At 43.7% G+C, this 20,878-nt stretch overlaps 1 protein-coding gene and 1 non-coding gene across 2 annotated transcripts; one reads left to right on the top strand and one right to left on the bottom strand.

Moving 5' to 3' along the window:
- Window positions 1-459: 459 nt before the first annotated feature.
- On the bottom strand, window positions 460-566 carry LOC133807552 (small nucleolar RNA R71). The gene has a single exon (XR_009879458.1). It is a non-coding gene; the product is annotated as a small nucleolar RNA R71 (small nucleolar RNA).
- A 607-nt stretch (window positions 567-1,173) lies between these two features.
- On the top strand, window positions 1,174-2,119 carry LOC133806320 (uncharacterized). The gene is made up of 2 exons (XM_062244437.1): window positions 1,174-1,712; window positions 1,867-2,119. Exons 1-2 carry the CDS (start codon window positions 1,174-1,176, stop codon window positions 2,117-2,119), a joined length of 792 nt encoding a protein of 263 aa, XP_062100421.1.
- The last annotated feature ends 18,759 nt before the right edge of the window (window positions 2,120-20,878 follow it).

Here is a 20,878-nt window from a genome sequence, read left to right as displayed (position 1 = left end):
AATCAAGCAGGAGCTGCTCAAGAGAGAGTAGTTTAAGGGGGAATAGCTGCCAATAATGGGCGAAATGCAGTTATTGTGGTTGATGACAGAGATCGTGCTATTAGGCTATATGCTCTCCCCCTCTTCAATGAGCTAAATCCGGGCATCATTAGATAAGAAATTCAAGCCGCATAGTTTGAATTGAAACTAGTCATGTTCCAAATGTTTCAAACTGTAGGCTAGTTCAGTGGGATGCCAACAGAAGATCCTCACCTTCATCTTCGATTGTTCATTGAAGTGAGTGATTCATTCAAGCTGCCCAGAGTTACAGAAGACACTTTGAGACTGAAGTTGTTCCCATACTCCTTGAGAGACAAAGTGAGAGCTTGGTTGAACTCTTTTCCATCTGTTTTTATGACTACTTGGCAAGAGTTGGCTGAGCGGTTTTTGATGAAGTACTTCCCTCCCACTAAAAATGCCAAGCTCCGCAATGAGATTACTTCATTTCAGCAACTTGATGAATAATCTTTATATGAGGCATGAGAGCAGTTTAAGGAATTGTTGTGCAAATGCCCTCATCATGGCATTCCTCATTGCATCTAGATGGAGACATTTTATAATGGTCTAAACGCCCATACTAGAATTGTAGTTGATGCTTCGGCAAATGGGGATCTTCTTACTAATTCTTATAATGAGGCATATGAAATCCTTGAGAGGATATCCAACAACAACTATCAATGGCACACTACTAGATCAACTATAGGTAGAAAGGTGGCTGGTATTCATGAGGTAGATGTCATCATTTCTTTGGCAGCCCAAGTTTCCTCTATTTCGAATATGCTCAAGACAATGAACATGGAAATGAATCATTCAATGAGGGAGCCTATGGGGACACAAATGGGGCACATGGAGAACATTTCTTGTGTGTATTGTGGTGAGGGTCATACTTTTGACAACTGTCCTTCCAATCCAGTAGTTGTGTGTTCCATGGGGAATCAAAATAGGAACGGTCCTTATTCTAATTCCTACAACCCATCATGGAGGCAACATCTCAACTTCTCATGGAGTAATCAATGGGCTGGCCCTAGAAATTCTTCTATGCCTGCAAGACCAAATTTCCCACCGAGTTATCCCCCACAAGCACCACGAAAAAGGCCACAACAACAAGAAATGCAATCTAGCTCTCTTTAGAACATGTTGAAGGAGTATATAGTGAAGAACGAAGCCATGATCCAAAGCCAAGCAACATCATTGAGAAACTTAGAAAACCAAGTTGGGCAACTAGCTAATGAGCTTAGAAATAGACCCCATGGTACATTACCAAGTGATACTGAGAATCCAAGAAATGTGAGCAAGGAACATTGTAAAGCCATCACTTTGAGAAGTGGGAAAGAGTTGGAGCATTCCAAGAAATTTTTTGGACATGAGGGTGAGCCCTCTTCAATCCAAATAAATGAGGAAATCCAAAAAGATGCTGAAATTCCTAGTGTACAAAAATCTACCTCGACCCAGAATGCTGCTGGAATGTCGCACTATAAGCATCTAGACAGCTCAATTTCAAAGCAACCACCTCCATTTCCCCAACATTTTCAAAAGCAAAAGTTGGACTCACAATTCAAGAAATTTTTAGATATGTTGAAGCAGTTGCATATCAACATCTCACTTGTAGAGGCACATGAGAAAATGCCTAACTATGTGAAATTCATGAAAGATGTTCTTATAAGGAAGAGAAGGTTAGGAGAGTTTGAAATCGTGGCTCTAACCATAGAGCAGTTCATTTATGCAAGACAAGTTGCCACCAAAGTTGAAGGATCCTGGGAGTTTCACTATTCCCTGTACTATTGGAGATACTTATTGTGGGATGGCTTTATGCAATTTGGGTGCCAGCATTAATTTGATGCCAATGTCTGTTTTCAAGCAATTGGGGATCAGAGAAGTTAGACATACTATAGTTAATCTTGAACTTGCAGATAGATCTCTTGCTCATCCAGATGGGAAGATTGAAGATGTGTTGGTGAGGGTAGACAAATTCATATTCCCTGCTGATTTTATTGTGCTAGACTATGAGATGGATAGAGAGGTGCCCATTAGCTTGGGGAGGCCATTTCTTGCAACAGGAAGAACTTTAATAGATGTGTAGAATGGTGAGCTTACTATGAGGGTCCAAGATGAAAAGATGACTTAATGTTTCAAGGCTATGAGATTTCTTGATGAGGTTGAGGAATGCTTAGTGGTTTCAGTGGTAGATTCTTTGGCATCAAAGGAGTTTGAGACTAGTAATGTTGATGATCCATTAGAGTGGTTATTGTTGTTTGACTTTCACAATGATGAAGATGAGGAGGAGTACTTATCTTGGTTGGAGGCTGTGGATATAAAAAATCCACCAAAAAAAAAAAATTCTAGTCCCTTAATGAAGTAAGCAGCTAAGGGGCACCAAAGGTGCCAAGTACGCGATGGAGGCAGAAGGTTATTACAGACCACCAAAATGTCAGACATTCGTAGGGCCCTAGGCCTCATGGGGTCATTCCAGGCCTCCAAGCTGTATCACCTCGTAAGACGCCTCTGTCACACACACATGGCCCTTAGTCATGCCCCTCGGAGTCAAGGCCCCAGCCTCGCGAGACGCCTCCACTCCGCGCAGCACCCAGTAGCACCTCGTGCATGGGCCTCGCAGACACCACTCCGGCAGCACCCAGTTGCACCTCGTGGACACCACTCCGGTAGCACCCAGCAGCACCTCGAGCATGGGCCTCACGAACACCACTTTGCGCAGCACCCACCTACGCCTCGGGCGTGGGCCTTGCAGACACCACTCTGGCTGCACCCAGTTGTGCCTCGCGTATGCCAACACCTCTCGCACCATGCCTAGCCTCATCCCGAGGGTCTCGCACCATGTGTCTCGCGCCAAGTGAGGTGCACTTAGTCTCGCTCCGAGGTGTCCCACACCATGGACCTCGCATCAAGAAGACGCCTCGCCCAGGTATGCGCCTCACGACCGCCAAGCACCTGACCTCGCCTTGTGCATTTAGGCGTGCCTAGGAGGTGCCTTGCGCCCGTGTGCACATGGGTCTCGCGCCCGCACGCACATGGGTCTCGTGCCCGCACGCGTATGGGCCTCGCGCCCACACGCACCAGGACCTAACGCCAAGGACCTCATGGCCTCCCCAAAGCATCTCGCGTCCTTAGGGGCCTCGCAAGATGTAGCCCCCCAAAACATCTCGCATCCTTAGGGGCCTCGCAAGACCTAGCCTCCCAAAGCGTCTCGCGTCCTTAAGGGCCTTGGGGCCTCGCGAGACATGGCCTCCACTAAACACCCCTCGGACACACACCAAGGGCCTCGCGGTGTGGGGGCGGCAAAGCGATGGTCTCGCAAGGTGAGATCCTAATCTCATTCGTAGGCATCATGCCTCATCGCACACGCAGCAGACCTCGTTGAAGAGGCCTTACCTCTCTTCCAGAGATAAGTGTCACCAACGGGGCACCACTCTCCCTGTGAGTCCCATGAGATGAAAAGTCAGAAAGGGCCTCACAATGATTCGACATGAAGTTAGAAGAGATACGAAATGAGCCTACAGACCAAGAAAAGTTAGAGTACGGATATAGTGTCCACGCCAGATAGGTAGTGGTACTACAAGAATGGTACATGGTAAGGACTCCCTCAGCGCGCTTATGAGGTCTGTACCCGACAAGTAGTGGAGGCATAATATGGTACCAAGACAGGAGTACTTTTGCAGACCCCTGAGACGTACTAGAGCAAACCACCACTCTTCCAACACCACTACCACATGTGCCATTACCCTGATAGTGTACTCACTCGAGGGACCACCATGTTTAAAGGGCCATTAGAGCCTAGCTATAAATAGAGCTTAACCCCTCAGAATAAGGGGTTGGAAAATTCATTGTACACTCAGGCTATTGAGCAATATACAAAGGCTTACTCCATTGTTGATCTGTATTTTACCTTTCCTTAAGCTTATTCTAAGTTCTTATCTAAATCTAAATATCTTCATACTTATCTTTGAGTTTTCTGATATGATTTCGTTGACGAGAATTCACCGTCAACAGAGGCTAATTCTCAAGGGTTAAGAACAACAGGCCGATTTGATTCATTGGAGTTGTCATCTAGGGAGTTCAAAGCTCCTAAACCATCCATTGAAGAGCCACCTGAGTTGGAATTGAAAGTCTTGCCATCACATTTGCGATATGCCTACTTGCGTCCATCATCCACTTTACCTGTCATTATTTCAGTGGAGTTGAATCATGAACAAGAAGAAAAGTTTCTTGAGGTGTTGAGAAAGTTCAAGAAGGCCATTGGGTGGACTATTGTAGATATTCGAGGTATTAGTCCTTGTTTGTGTATGCATAAGATTTTTCTTGAAGATAGTGAAAAAGGTTCTATTGAGGGGCAAAGAAGTCTAAATCCTATCATGAAGGAAGTAGGGAAGAAAGAAATCATCAAGTGGTTGGATGATGTCATTATTTATCCTATCTCTGACAGTTCATGGGTGAGTCCTGTACAGTGTGTACCTAAAAAGGGTGGGATCACAGTGGTGAAAAATGAAGGCAATGAGTTGATTCTTACTAGAATTGTGACTGGATGGAGGATTTGCATGGACTACAGGAAGCTAAACAAGGTCACTAGGCATGATCATTTCCCTCTTCCGTTGATTGATCAGATGCTAGACATATTTGCTGGGAAAGAGTACTATTATTTCCTAGATGGGTACTCTAGTTACAATCAGATAGCAGTGGCCCTAGAAGATCAACACAAGACTACATTCACTTGCCCTTATGATACTTTTGCATTTAGGAGAATGCCCTTTGGTTTGTGCAATGCTCTTGCTACATTTCAGCAATGTATGATGGCTATCTTTACTGATATGGTCGAGCAATTTCTAGAAGTTTTCATGGATGATTTCTCAGTCTTTGGGGATTCTTACGATGAATATTTGAGCAACTTTTCTAAGGTGTTGAAGAGATGTGAAGAGACAAACCTAGTCCTTAACTAGGAAAAATGTCACTTTATGGTTAAGGAAGGTATTGTTTTGGGGCACAAGGTATCAAAGCAAGGGATTGATGTTGATAAAGCCAAAATTGAAGTTATTGAAAAGCTACTACCCCCTAATTCAGTGAAGAACATTAGGAGCTTTCTTGGGCATGCAGGATTCTATAGAAGGTTCATCAGAGATTTCTCTAGGATTTTCAAGCCTCTTTGCAATTTTTAAGAGAAGGATACACCATTTCATTTCGATGGAGCATGTTTGAAGGCTTTTCAAGAGTTGAAAGAGAGATTAATTTAAGCCCCTATCATTATTTCACCAGATTGGAGTTTGCCCTTTGAATTGATGTGTGATGCTAGCGATTATGTTGTCGGGGTCATGAGGTAACGAAGGAATAAGGTGTTTCACTCTATTTATTATGCCAACCACACTTTGATAGGAGCTCAATTGAATTACACTGTAACTGAGAAGGAGCTACTAGCTATTGTCTTTGCTTTTGACAAGTTTTGCTCCTATCTTGTGGGCATTAAATTGATTGTCTACACCGATCACTCAGCCATAAAGTATTTGATTGCCAAGAAGGATGCAAAGCCAAGATTGATTTGGTGGGTGCTTTTGCTTCAAGAATTTGATGATGAGATTCAAGATAGAAAAGGGGTAGAAAATCAAGTGGTTGACCATTTATCAGGAATGGAGCATGAAGAAGATTCCAACTCTCTTGTCCCCATCAAAGAAACATTAAATCGATGAACAAGTGTTTGAGGCCAAACATTCTCATGAGCTTCCTTGGTTAACTGATTTTGCTAATTATTTGGCTAGTGGGTTGATGCCACTAGAGATGACCAGCCAACAAAGGAAGAAATTCTTGCATGATGTGAAGTCTTATTTTTGGGAGGAGACCTTTCTATTTAAGTAATGTGTAGATCAGATGATTAGAAGTTGTGTTGCTGGACATGAGGTAGAGTGTATTTTGTTTCATTGTCATTCATCGCCTTGTGGTGGTCATTTTGGGGGAGCATGTACCACCGCCAAAGTTTTACAATCCGATTTCTTTTGGCCTTATCTATTTAAGGATGCTCATGTTTACGCCGCTAGTTGTGATCATTGCCAAAGGGTTGGAAGCATCTCAAGAAGACATGAAATTCCTCTAACTAATATACTATAACTTGAATTGTTTGATGTTTGGGGGATTGATTTCATGGGCCCCTTTCCACCCTCGTATGGTAATTTGTATATCTTGGTGGCTATCGATTATGTTTCTAAGTGGGTTGAAGTCACTGCCTATCCTACCAATGATTCCAAGGTGGTCATGAGGTTCTTACACAAGCATATTTTCACTAGATTTGGTACTCCAAGAGCTATCATAAGTGATGAGGGAACCCATTTTGTGAACAAAGTGTTGGTTAGCTTATTGGCTAAGTATAGTGTGAATCATAAGGTGGCTACAACATACCACCCGCAAACCAATGGCCAAGCAGAACTGTCTAATAGAGAAATCAAGGGTGTTCTTGAGAAGGTGGTGAATCCAAATTGCAAGGATTGGTCCAAGAGGTTGGATGATTCTTTATGGGCCTATCGAACGACATTTAAAACACTTTTGGGGATGTCTCCTTATCGCTTAGTGTTTGGAAAAGTATGTCACTTGCCAGTGAAACTTGAACATAGAGTTTATTGGGCAGTTCAACAACTCAATCCAGACTTGCAACTGGCGGGGGAGAAAAGAATGCTACAACTTGATGAATTGGAAGAATTGTGCTTGTTTTCATATGAGAATGCAAAGCTTTATATGGAAAAGACAAAGAGGTGGCATGACAAGCATATCCAACCCCGTTCATTTGAAGAAGGGTAACAAGTTTTATTGTTTAATTCTAGACTCAAACTATTCCCTAGGAAGCTCAAGTCAAGGTGGCCTGGGCCATTTACTATTACTAAGGTTTATCCTTATGGGACTGTGGAGTTGAGAGGAAATGAAGGAGCTGAATTCTAGGAGGTTGAAACACTATTAGGGTTGTGAGGTTGAGCGAAACAAGAACTCACTTACCTTAATTGATCCTTGAAGAGTCATGTGCTGAGCTATTGGGCTTAAAGATATACTTGGAGAGCAGTAAATTAATTTTATATATATAGTATTATGTTTTTGTTCATGTTTTTCACCCCCTTCCTTCATTGTCTATGTTGTGGATTTGAATAAATTCATGTTTTGGGGTGGCTGTGAGGATTCTGGTGGTTTTATGGGTCAATTGAAGCGAATTTGGACATGTTTCGGGTCAGAACTTGGTGATATGCAGGGCTGGTTTCCTGATAATTTAAATTTTAGAAAGTCTGGGAGTGATGTTGCGGCTATGCTGTTAGGCTCTTTAGTGATGCTACAACATTGGAGATAGGCGAGATTTGAGAATTTTTAAGAAGGTTTGGGAAAATTTCAGAAATTACCCAAAATAAAAATTATTTTTTTACCAATCCCTAATTTCACCCCTTCCAAAACTTACAGCTCTGCCCCAACCTGATACCCATCACCACGGCCGCACCTCTGGCCACCCTAGCCAAATCCTAGCCGCCCCAGCACTACAACCATCATTTACAGTCCCTCACCAGATCGACACCCCCTACCATGAAGTTCCCGAAACCACCACTACTGCCACAGCCCACGAAGCCCCATCATCTCCACCATGAAACCCATCCAAACCCCGTACTTCCCAAACCAACAGCCGACCCTCAAAGCTACCCTGAGACCCTAGCTCCACTGTCTCGCACCCACACAACTAGTCGTCCAAACATCACCATCACATCTTGATCTCTCTCCAATCAGTGTCTCTCTCTTACTTGAGCAGCGGAGTACCAATTGCATTGCTTGTGACATGATATTCAAATTGTTATTGTAATTGATGAGGTATTGCGGCTGAGTGCCTGCATTTTGTGCCACATTTTTCTGTTGGGATTTCTTATTCTTATGCTTGTTCATAGCCAACTAGGTATTATTGTTTGATTGGTAATCTTGTTGGCTGAATTGATGTGGGTCTGCTCCTTGTGCAAATTGAAATGAAAGTTTTGGTCATGTAGTGCAGCTGTGCGGAATGGTCGCTCGTGGTTTTCAGGTGCATATTAGATTCTAAATTTTTCTCGGCATTTTAGCTGTGTTCTAAGCAATTTCTGGGCCCAGTGAGGGACTACTGTATTGCTAAAGTGAGGGATATGTTTTTGGTCTACTTTTGGGCATCTGTTGAAGATGAATTTTCAGAGGCATTTTGCTATACTTTGGGGATATATTTAACTTGATAAGCAGGGGCCTGTTGATAAGTAAAACTTTTGTGCTGAATTCTATTGTTTTGATTCTTTGTTGAGAATGCCTCGGGGAAAGAAGCAAGTCGCTAGGAAGCTCAGTTCTTATGTTAAGTTCACCGGTACTGAGGCCGTTGATCGGTATGAGAACACATTTCACAACCAAATGTTTTTAGAAGACAAGGGATTTAATTTGAATAGTGTTGATGAAGCAGAAATGCCCCTTTATGTTCACACTCCTATTGAAGCCCTCCATTGGCAGATCTTTTGTAGCCCTCACCTTATGCCTAATGATACTGTTTTGAGAGAATTCTATGCCAACCTTTGGCCCACCCAGTCACCAAGTGTCCTAGTGCGCGAAACCGAAGTCCCACTAACATCCGCTACCATCAATGCTCTTTATGGGTTACCAAATATTGAGGATGATGAATATGCAGCCATGTTTCAAAACTGTGATCCAGAGTTATGCCAACAAGTATTAGATGATCTTACGGTTCCTGGTACTCAGTGGATATCCTCCTCCATCCAAGGTTGCCTCACTTGTAGGCAATAATTCTTATCACCTAAAGCTAAAGTATGGTTCTACTTTGTTTGCAACAGTTTTATGCCCACCATTCATACTTCCACTGTCAATATGGAGCGAATGTTCTTGCTATTTTCCATTATCGGAGGGCATACCATCAATGTGGGAAGAATAATTGCCCAAGCAATACGAGAGTGTGACAATAAAAAGGCAGAGCATACCTTATTTCCTTCTCTGATCACACAACTATGTCGTCAGGCAGGTGTCCCAATGTCTAAGCAGTGCCCTGAGAAGTATATCCTCGATCATATTACCCAATATGACATATCTCGAGTGTTACAGACTTCTGATTCACAGAAGCGTGGGGAAAGTTCTTCTTTTGTCCCAAATGCTGACCATGACCCACCTGTTGCGCCACCAGTTGAGAATGATGCCCTAACTATGCCTACTAATGCCTCCTCTAGTGCTGCTCCTATAGTTGACCCTCACCACCACCATATGATGGAATTGATGCATTTTATGCATCAAGTGCAGCAGGCTTACTGGCGCTATGCCCAAGTGCGTGACCGGTCCATTGAAAGCATACTTGAGAGGAGTTTTACCAAGCCTTTCACATTCTTCCCTTAATTCCTAGATAGCATCCTAGCACCATGGAGAGGAGTTAGCACTGCAGACGCTAAGGAGACTAGCAATGAGGATGCCGATGGTGCCAATCAGTGATAGGAGGGAGTTTTCTTTGTCTTTTGCTTTTATTTAGTTTTTATTTGGGCTGTTTCTTGTTGCTGTAATTTATTGTTGCTGTTGTTCTTCGTTGTGTTGTGTTGGGTAGCAATGAGGACATTGCTCTCTCTTAAGTTTGGGGGTGTGTTGTTTTTAATTTCTATTGTGTCGTCTTAATTTCTTACAATTTCTTGTCTTAAGTTTTAAATGTTGCTTAGGGTTGTTTTGTGTCGAGTCTAGAGTCTAGGTTGTATTGGAATCAATTTATGTAATGTTTTTGTTTAAGTGTGGGGTAGCTCGATGATAAACTTTTAGAAAAACAAAAATTGCAATATTTGTTAACTCTTGTGTATTAGTGAGTCTTCAGTACTTAAAGTTTTTGGTGCTAATTCAACCATAGTGAGATTGTGTCACAATTGAGTGTGCATAATTTGACCATGAATCCATCACCCTAGATTAAACTAAGTATTCATGAAGGTTTAAGTTTTTAGAATTGGTTTGTTATTTCCCTAGAGGCGAAATCCTAGGAGGCTTAATGATTTAGAGAGGATTTAGGCAATTTTCTTGGACTGTTTGAGCTTTTCATGCCTACTGCGTAATTACTATCCCTAGTGACCCAACTTTGAGCTTATTGGTCTTTTTTTTTTTTCATATAACCTCAACTTGATAGACAATCCCATTTTGAATATCCCATTTTCATTTCTCACCAAACCTTAGGCTTAGTTTATCTTGAATATTATTTGAGATAAGTTTGGGGGGAAGTGAAGAAAGAGTATCTTGGTTATGGGGGTGTTCATATTGGTTAATTAATACACTTATATGCTCAATTTTGTTAATTGTGTTTAGGTCTTATTATCTTCAATGTTTTTATTTTAAGTATATTACTTTTTAGTTGTTTTGTATTCATATTATTAAAAAAAAAAATAAACAGAGAAGAAAAAAAATCAGAAAAGTATGAAAAGAATATGTTTTTATATAGTAAATTTTAAATAAATAAGTTTGTAATTACATTGTAACCATATTTGAGCATATAAGTGTATTGTTCATAAAAAGAGGGAATTGAGTATTATTGAGTGACTTGGGGGAGAGTGAGTTCACTTGTAATGGGTAGAGGATAATGAATTCATTAGATCCAAGGCAAGCTAGGTTTTAAGGGTTGTAGCCTACAAATTCCATCTTAATCCATACCTTTAGCCTAGCCTACATTACAATCATTTAAAGACCTATTGATCTAAATCACTTTGTCAACTACATTAGTGAAGAGGGGTTATTGAGTTCAACATATGAAAGCATAGATTAAACCTTAGGATTGTTGCTTAGTTCAATCTAGGGAAGAGGGGTTGATTGGGAAGAACTAATTGTGTACTAATTGGGAATACATTGAAAACTTGGTTGGGTTAGCATCTTAATACTTGAGAAATTTGGCTTGCATATACACTTGAGTTATCAATTGAATCTTTGAATTGAGAGCTTTATCCTCTCTTTAATATGACCATTTTCAAATTGATGTCGGGCTTCTTGTTTTGTTTTGCTGTGTCTTTTGTGTTTTTTTTTTGTGGTGTTGTGTGTTGTTAGGTAGTGGAGTCATCACTCGGGACGAGCAATGAGATAAGTTTGGGGGTGTGATAACTCTAGGGATTAGAGTTGTTGTTTTTTTTTCTTTTAAACTTATATTTTTATCAAGAAAAAAAAGTGATTTAGGGTGTTTTGTAGTGTCTTTATTTTCGTTTTGTCAAATATTAAATATAAAAAGTTAATATTAGATATTAGTATAATGATGGAAAAATATATCCTAAATTGTTAAATTTTGTCTTTGATGGTGATTGGTAGGGTCTTGGATATTTGGAAATAAATTGAAGTTTGAAATGGTCTCAGCAAAAGGGAATGCTGCAGCATTGCAGCAGCATCGCATCTGCCCAGGCAGCTGCTTCAATGGCTCACAAGAAAGTAATTGGTTAACTCAGTTTTTATGGATTTATGTAATTTGGGCTGGGCAATAACTAAAAGGGTTTTGGGCCATTAAAAGCTTGTGGATCCATTGGGCTTTAAAGAAAGAAGAAAAGAAAAACAAAAAAAGAGGAAAAGAAAAAGAAAGGCCCGCGTGGGGCAAAAAGTACCAAAAAGAAAAACATATATCATCAACTTTTCCCTAATTGGAAAAGATATACACGCTTAAACCAGAGAAGGAGCAGCCCTCTCATTTATTAGGGATATATATACATATATATTTGGAGAGCTTGAAAGGGGGGAGAAGAAGATAAGAACAAAGGGAAGGACCTAGAAGAAAAAGACAACTTGGAGACTTCCTCCCATTGGCTTGCCTCTCTCTCTCTACTCTTAGTAGCTTTAATTTTTCTTGTTAAATTTATGAATATGAACTACATTTATTTGGTTGTTTTTGAGTTTGTAATTATGAGATAAACTCTAATTAGCTAGGATAGTTTGAACCCTAATATGTGAGTTGTGATATTTTGATTTTGATGCTAATGCACTTGAGGTTTATTCATTCAATTATTTCTCATGATTAATACTTGCTAATGATTGATCACACTTAGTGAGTAGCTGAGTTAATATTCAAAACTAAAAAGTTTGGATTTAATTGATACACAATTTGAATGGTGCATGCTTGAATTCATTGATTTCAACATTGTAGTGATATAGACATATATTATTACCATGCATAGTCTTATGGAATTGATGCTTGAATTAAATCTTTGAAATTGAATTAGCATAGAGGTTTAATTAAAGTATTAGAATCATAGTTCTTTGACAAAAGCCTATGAAAATTAATTAGAATTCTAGACTACTAGACTACCAGTTGCTGCAGCATCAATCCAGCACCACTATCACAGTTGCATATTAGGGGGATAATTATTCTAGCTGCCATCATACAATTTGTTACCCCTTGATACAATTTTTCCCGAGTGTTTCTTTTATTTTTCTGCATTCAATTAGTATTTATTTACTTAGTTCTTAGACCACAATCTTCTTAATTAATTTTAGTGCTTTTGAATCATTTTGTTAGAACTTAGTTTCACAATCAAAAACTACAAAATTAGTCCTTGTGGAGACGATATCTGGTACTTGCTACTGTATTACTTGTTGTTGACAGTGTACACTTGCACTTAGCTTTATTTTACGCAACAATAAGCTTTTCTTAGGGGTGTACCAAGTTTGAGGAATCAAAATTGCAGCTTATCTAGCTAAGGTTAAAGGTGAACTGTCAGAATTTGAATTTTATTTTATTGAATAGCTCCCCCGTGAGCAGAATACGAATGTGGATGCTTTAGCTCGACTCGCCACAACTAAAGAAGCAGACACATTAAATTTGGTCCCCGTAAAATTCTTGGATAAACCAAGCATCAATGAAGAACCGGTTGAGGTTGGAATGATTTCCGATGCCCCAACTTGGATGACTCCCGTAGCTAAATACCTCAATGCGGGAAAACTGCCAGAAGATCGAAAGAATGCACGAAAGTTGCTATATCATGTCCCGCGTTATGTTATGGTCGACGAAATTCTCTATAGACGAGGTCATTCTTTACCCTTCCTATGGTGTGTTCTGCCTCCCGTAGCAGAATAGCTCACTGCGGGAAAACTGCCAGAAGATCGAAAGAATGCACAAAAGTTGCTATATCATGTCCCACGTTATGTTATGGTCGACGAAATTCTCTATAGGCGAGGTCATTCTTTACCTTTCCTACGGTGTGTTCTGCCTGAGGAAGCACAAACCATCCTTTGAGTGATAGACGAAGGGTTTTGTGGAGACCACGCTGGGGGGAAAAACTTGGCTCTAAAGGTATTAAGGCAAGGCTATTTCTGGCCTATGCTAAAGATGGACTCGACCTCATATATCCCAAAGTGCGATAAATGCTAGTGTTTTTTCACTATTGCTTAAGTAGCACCCATGGAGCTAACCATGATTTCATCGCCTTGGCCATTTGCTGTAAGTGGGATCAACTTAATCGACTCATTTCCTATCAGAAAAGGAGGAGTTCGCTATGTAGTTGTTGCCATCCACTACTTTACTAAATGGGTTGAGGCCGAGCCTCTGGCGACTATATCCTAAAAAAATTTCCTAGATTTTTTCATGAAAAATATTGTATGCCATTTTGGACTCCCAAAGAAGATTGTGTCTTATAACGAAACTCAATTTGAAAGCGTCCTATTCACATCCTTTTACGGGTAATATGACATAATGAAGAGTTTATCTTCTATAGCATACCCTTAGGCTCATGGGTAGGTTCAGGTAGTAAACAAAATCCTAAAGGTGAGCTTAAAGAAGTGACTAGAAGATGCTAAAAGGTTGTGGCTTGAATAGCTCTCGCAAGTGCTCTGGGCCTACAAGACCTCACATCATACCTCTACTGGACATACTCCCTTCTCTCTGACCTTTGGAAGCGAGGCTATGCTCCTAGTAGAAGCTTTGGTGACATCACATAGGCAAATGACCTATAACCAGGATCAGAATCATGACCTTCTTAATGCATCCCTAGATCTAATTGAAGAGCAAAGGGAAGAATCTCAGTTGCAACTCGCCCATTACCAGCAAAGAGTAGCTTGATATTTTAATTCAAAAGTCAAGGGGTGTAAACTCGAGTTGGGAGATTTGGTGCTCCGAAGGGTATTTTTGGCTAACAAAGATCCTAAAGACGGTGTATTGGGACCGAATTGGGAAGGACCCTATCAGATCATTGAGATCTTATGGGAAGGAACCTCCAAACTAGCTTGGTTAAGTGGAGAGTTGGTTCCACGAACTTGGAATGCTCTACATCTCAAAAAGTATTATCAGTAATAGGACATCTTTTTTAGATTTAATGTGTTTTTTTTTTCTTTGTAAGGCTTATTTATAAAAGCCATTTCATTTTATTTGAGTTTTTATAATAAAGGGTTGCTACGTATTTTGGTACCGGGTTTAACACTTTATTTTCATAATTCAATGTGAGTTAATTATGTAAAAGTGACCTAGAATATTTATAAATTTTGATCGCTTGGGGGGCATATAACCTAAAAAAGTCTTTTAAACATTCTGCAAATTTAGGGTAAAATTTTTGCAACTTAGAATTTGGAATATTGGTTACTCCACGACTTCTTAAAGCTCGAGTTTTCAAAAAAATTCTGAATATGAACTAAGTTAAGAAAATTCAAAGCATAAGAAAAATCCTAGAACATAACTAGGTATAAAAATCTTGGAATTAAACCAGGTCCAAGGACTTATCCCGTATAGGAATACGCGAATAAGTGATCAAACTCCTGGCAATAATCAGGTCATCGATCAGAAATTAACTGGGCAAGCCATCAGGCAACAATACCCCGATCAAAAATTTCCCCCTATAACTATCTGGATGTATAAAGACTATGAAGGTTCACAGATGTTGACGGTGAGAACTCGTCAACTAAGTTGAGTTGGAAAAAACTATCAAGTAAAGATAGTCAATGAAAAAGCAGTAGAAATTTAAGTAATAAATCAAGAACAATGACAGAACAACAATGGAGAAATCAATCTTTCATTCACTCTCAAGCACTTGCTACAGTAAATTTTCCAACCCCCTTTCAGGTGGAGTTAGAGTTCATTTTATAGTAGGCTCTAATGGCCCTGGGTACATGGTGGTCCAGGAGGCCAAGTGGTACATAAGTACTTTGTCAGGATTGTGGTTCCAGAGGTTGTGGTCGTGCATCCAGTACAGGGGCAGGCGTCAGGAAGATGTCTCCACTACTTGTCTGTACCCATGTCAGAGGAGTGGTGGCAGACGTAGTGGTGCAGGTGGTAGTGGTGTCGACTCTGACTCCTGGCCGTAGACGTACGAGCCATAACTCCTATCCCTGCATTCCCACTCCCCCACTGGTACGGGTGTTCGTATTTCGACATACAAGGTTTTAAGGGCCGTACCCAGTATGAGATCATACAGGTACGTTCCGTTCAACTCATACCCGGGCCCCTAAGCATTGGGGTCCCAAGGTATAAGGAACGAGACACTTGGTGCGCGTAATGGGGGTGGCGTGAGGCGAGGCTCTCGGGTCCTTAACATGAGATGCCTGAAGCATCCCAAGGCCGCCCACGAGCATGGGTAATAGGCATGTGAACTCGCCAGAAGTCTAAGGGTACGAGGCGAGATGCCTCCCTCACGAGCCCCTTGGTGGCATGGCTCTCATGACGCTCACGAGTCCCCTTCGCGAGGCCTCCTGTGTGTGGCCCATTCGTGTGGCCATCTGATGGCGTGCCTGAGCGAGATGGCCGGAGCTTCGCGGCCGCGGCTGGGCGTGGCCGAGCAAGGCCAATGGTGTTCGCGCCTGGGTGGCCTAGCAGGGCCTAGCGAGGCCGACGATGTCAGTGCCTGGGTGGCCGAGCGGGGCCGAGCAAGGCCAATGGTGTCAGCACCTGGGTGGCCGAGCGGGGCCGAGCGAGGCCGTTGGCGTCTCGCGTCTGGGTGGCCGAGCGAGGCCATGACGTCTTGCGTCTGGGTGGTCGAGCGTGGCCGAGCGAGGCCATGGCGTCTCATGGCCAATGACGACGCGCCGACATACCTGCGGGGGCAGGGTTTATTGACCTGTCCTCAGACTCAGAGTCCCTTGAGGGTAACCCCTACCAGGACTATGACTCCTTAAGGCAGGCCTGCATCTGCCACCTTGAGTACATGGCTGAACTTAGGCGTAAAATTTGGGTGGTGGAGAGCAAAATTGACTCGGTGTTGAGAGGAGATGGAGCACCTTCCCCTCCAGACCTTAGTGACCATGTAGCGAGCCTTAGGATGAAACTTTTTGAATTGCAGTGGGAGTTAGAGTTTATGGAGGGACACCTTCTGCCCGAACCTCCCAACCCATCCTCGCCTGATGACAGTCGTGGGGCTGCCTCCGCTTCTCCTCAGCCCCTAGTCTCGGTTTTTCCTAGCTCAGCGCTTCCGCCGTCGCTCCCTCGATGGAAAACTCTTGCTAGGAGGAAAAAATGGTGGGTCAAGTGTTCTGTCTCTTCCTCACATTTTTCTTTTGATTTTATAGATATGCCGAAGGCACGTCAACAGGTATCTATCCAGGAACAGGACGACGCTCCTTTACTGGCGTCCAGGCTGGTGTCGCATGTGTCTGAGAACAAACTGAAAGAAATTGTGAAGCACTATCGTGTTCCCCCAGAATATGCCTTGTACGCTCCCCAGGAGGCATCTCGGGCCGACCGCCCTAGGGCCGGCCTTGTGGCCTTGAGTGAGCACATTTTGAAGGCGGGTGGCACCATTCCCTTGCACCCGTTTTTCGTAGCGGTCCTTAACTATTTCGACCTGGCCCCCCTTCAGCTGTCACCCAACAGTTGGTTGACCCTAAGTTGCCATTTTGTGGCGTTAAAGGAACTAGCTAAACGCGCCCCTACGGCACAAGAGGTGCACTTCCTGTACAACCTCATGGGATCCCCCAAGTCCAAGGGCTTCTACTATCTGCAAAAGGCCAATAATGAGCTCCCCTTGATAGAAGGCTCAGTGTCCAATACGGGGTCTTGGAAGCAAGAATTTTTCTTCGTAGAGGGCCCTCTCTCTGTCCGTGAACACTTCTGCGCCGCCCCCAGTAAGTAACCTGGTCCTCCTTTTCTTCTTGTTAGAACTTATTGTTTTGTACTCCTGCTTGCACTGACAATGGCGTGGATTATGCAGAGCGGTTTGCTGTTCCTTCGGTCGTTGGGTCGGAGGCGGATGCTGTGAATGACCTCATCAATGCCGACTCCGCCATGAAGAAGGCAGCATTCTTATTCACCATGGAAAATCTTAACCGCCACTAGTTGTCCCCGGTCTTAGACCCCAAGTTCCTGTGGTCGATCCCTGGGTCTAAGAAGACAACGGCTGCACCAGCTGAGCCTTTCCCAGATGATGGTGAGGCTGAGGAGGTGCCGGGGGAAGCCCCCCTTGAACGCGGGGGACCCTATGAGCGATCCTTGTCCCCAGGGGGATGCCCCCCTTATGACTCTTATGACCAGGACATGGCCTTCCAACCTCAAGACCAGCATGTCGCATTGGGGTGTTATGTTTCCCCTGGCCCTGAGGACTACGACGCCTTCCCTCAGGCTCCTCTCGACCCTGGATCATCGGGGGCTTATTACACTGACCTTGCGGAGCCTCCCTCTGATCTACCAGAGCCTCAGTTTTTCACTTTCACCGCGCCCCCTCCCGCTTCGACAAGCGGGTCGTCTGTCCCCATCCAGCCAGGTGCCCCTGGTACGGATGGGGAGCCCTGGGTGACTCGAATGGCAACGTCTTACGGACATCGATACACCCAGCTTGCCTCGAGCCTCCCTGTATCCGACTGGAATGGCCTTGGGAACGTGACTTAGTCGGACCTTGCAGAGAACCTAAGGCGCTCCATGACTTGGGTGAGTCCCTGCACCTCGCGTCGACCCTATTATGTATAGGTGTTTATGCATATATATATATTTTTGTCACTTATTGTTGTTGTTATTAACTTTCTTGTGCAGGCCTATACTGTGGCTTTGCGGTTTGCCGACTCGGCTGGCCATCTCTCCGTGTCTTGCACCGAGAGGGATCATCTTGCAGCACGGGTTCAAGAGCTTGAGAAAGAGCTTAATGAAACCAAGGCTAAGTTGTCAAGGGTCCGGACCAAATTTTCCAACTTGATACTAAAGAGGAAGGAAGTAAGGGCCAAGACCAAGGGGCTACAGGACAAGGTTACCAGCTTGGAGCGTGAACTCCAGGAGGCCAAGGCCACCGCGGCCGCATCGCAGCAGAGAGTTACCCAGTTGGAGGCCGAATTCGAGGCCCTCAGGGCCGAACTTCAGTCGTCGCAGGAGAGAAATGATTCCTTGGAGGCGGAGAAGGCTACCACCGAGCACAGGTCCATAGACTGTGTCCTTTACAACGTGTGGAGGCAGGATCCTAATTTCGATTTCTCTTCTTTCGGTGAGCACGCCGTTGCCCGAGCGGCCATGTGGAGTGCCCGTGGTAGGAGGCCCTAAAGTAGTTATTTCATAACACTTATCAGCTAGCCCTCCATGGGTATACGCTCTCTTCCTTTTTTTTTTTTGTACTTTGGGCCTTTGTAATATGACTGTCATTACTATTTCTCTTTGGTAACTCTTGTATTGTCTCCAAAACTTTCTTTTTCACTGTATATATACATGTGTTGCTATTGATCTTTTATTCTATTGCATTTGGGATCCTTTTGAGCCTGTATGATGGGGTGTGGTTGGTTCCCCTCTTTTATTTACCAGGCTGGAGGTCCTTTGGAACCCATGTGAAAGGATTCACTGGGACCCCTTTTGGTGCCTCTTGATTACTTTTATAAGGATATTTTGACCCCTTGGGTCTTAACTATCCTTTTATATATTCTTGCGCGCGCTTATTATTTGTTGCGAGAAGCGTCCTTCTCGTCGTTATTCATAGTACTATTTTTGCAAGGGTCTCTTTTGGGACCCTTTTTGGCTAGGTGGCTTGGTGGCCGCTCTAGACTTATTATTGTCGTTACCATATATTGGCTAAACTTATTATTGGCTAGACGGCTTGGTGGCCGCTCTAGAATTATTATTGTCGTTACCATGCATTTTTTTTGTAAGTCCCTATGGCCTCCTTGATGTTCACAAGGGTAGCTAATCCTTGTGATCCCAGGAGATGCCTTGTCAGGACTTCGCTTAGGGCCCTGATATAAGGGGTCCTCTTTAGGGTCATGGTCTCTTTTTTAGGAGGGCGAGGTTTAGGATCCTCTGTTTTTGGAGGGCAAAGGGTCCTTTTTAGGATCCTCCGTTAGAGAGACTGGTCATGCTAGTTAGCTCACTTGGGGGTTACCGAGGGTAGTTGGCGTGCCTCTGGCATTTGTCGCATTTCTTGGCAAAGTCATGCGCGTCTCTCTCCATGGAGGGCCAGTAGTATCCTTGTCTTATGGCCTTCCTAGCGGTGGAGGGTCCACTCTCATGGTTGCCACACTCCCCCTCATGTATCTCATGCAATACTCTCACCGCCTCCTCCCCTTCTACACACTGCAGGAGTGGCATTGAGAACCCTCTCTTGTAAAGGACCCCATCTACCAGGGTGTATCTAGCGGCCCTGTACACCAACCTCTGGGACTCATTTTTGTCTGCAGGCAAGGTTCCTTCCTCCAGGTACCCTTTGATCGGCTCAGTCCACGACTCCCTTGGGACACTAATCATATGCACGTCCGCGCCTTCGATGCTGGGTTTGGGTAAGTACTCCACGGGTATCGACTCCAAGATATCACCGTCCTTGGTGGACGCCAGCTTCGCGAGTGCATCAGCATGGGTATTCCTTTCTCTGGGGATTTTCTCTATGCTATATGCCACTAACCGTCCCAGATAGCCCTTCACCCTTTCCAAGTAGGCTGCCATCTTGGGTCCCCTCGCCTGGTATTCCCCCTTTACTTGGTACACCACCAACTGAGAGTCGCTGAAGATACGAAGGCGCGTCACTCTCAGCTCCTGGGCCAAACGCAAGCCAGCTAGGAGCGCCTCGTACTCTGCCTCGTTATTGGAGGCCTCAAACCCGAACCGGATCGCGCAATACATTTTGTGTCCCTCGGGCCCTGTCATCATGATGCCCGCTCCAGATCCTCCTTCATTGGACGCCCCATCAACATGCAAACTCCATTCCTTTAGACCCCCTCGCTCTTCCTCTATAACAGGCTGCTCCCCTTCTTCACTTCTTCCTCCATTTGGCTGATGGGTGAACTCTACTATAAAGTCTGCCAACACCTGTCCATTGATGGAAGCTCTTGGGGTATACACAATATCAAATTGACTCAACTCGATCGTCCATTTCATGAGCCTCCCTGAGGTCTCAGGTTTATGCAAGACCTGCCTCAAGGGACTATCTGTCAGGACTTCAATCGCGTGCGCATGGAAGTAGGGCCTCAACTTCCTCGAGGCCACCACTAACGCATAGGCCAACTTTTCAATCTCTGGGTAACGGTTCTCCACGTCCATCAAACGCTTGCTGATATAGTACACGGGTTGTTGCTGCTTCTTCTCCCCTTTAACCAAGGCTGCGCTTATGGCATGCTCAGACACTGCCAAGTACAGGTATAGCCTCTCTCCCTTCTCAGGTTTCGCCAACAGGGGTGGCTTCCCCAAGTGCTCCTTCAGCTTGACAAATGCCTCTTCGCATTTTTCATCCCAAGCGAACTTTTTGCTCCCTTTAAGGATGTCAAAGAAGGGGAGGCACTTATCGGTGGACCTTGAAATAAATCTATTAAGGGCCGCCACCCTTCCCGTTAAGCATTGCACTTCCTTCTTGTTCTTTGGCAGGCTCATATCTATTAGGGCCTTTATCTTATCAGGATTGGCCTCGATGCCTCTGGAATTGACCATGAAGCCCAAGAATTTTCCTGAGGATACACTGAACGTGCACTTGATGGGATTCAACTTCATTCGGTA

This window comes from Humulus lupulus, chromosome X (assembly GCF_963169125.1).
Source record: "Humulus lupulus chromosome X, drHumLupu1.1, whole genome shotgun sequence".
NCBI lineage: Eukaryota > Viridiplantae > Streptophyta > Magnoliopsida > Rosales > Cannabaceae > Humulus > Humulus lupulus.
This window is presented reverse-complemented; position numbering and strand designations above follow the sequence as displayed.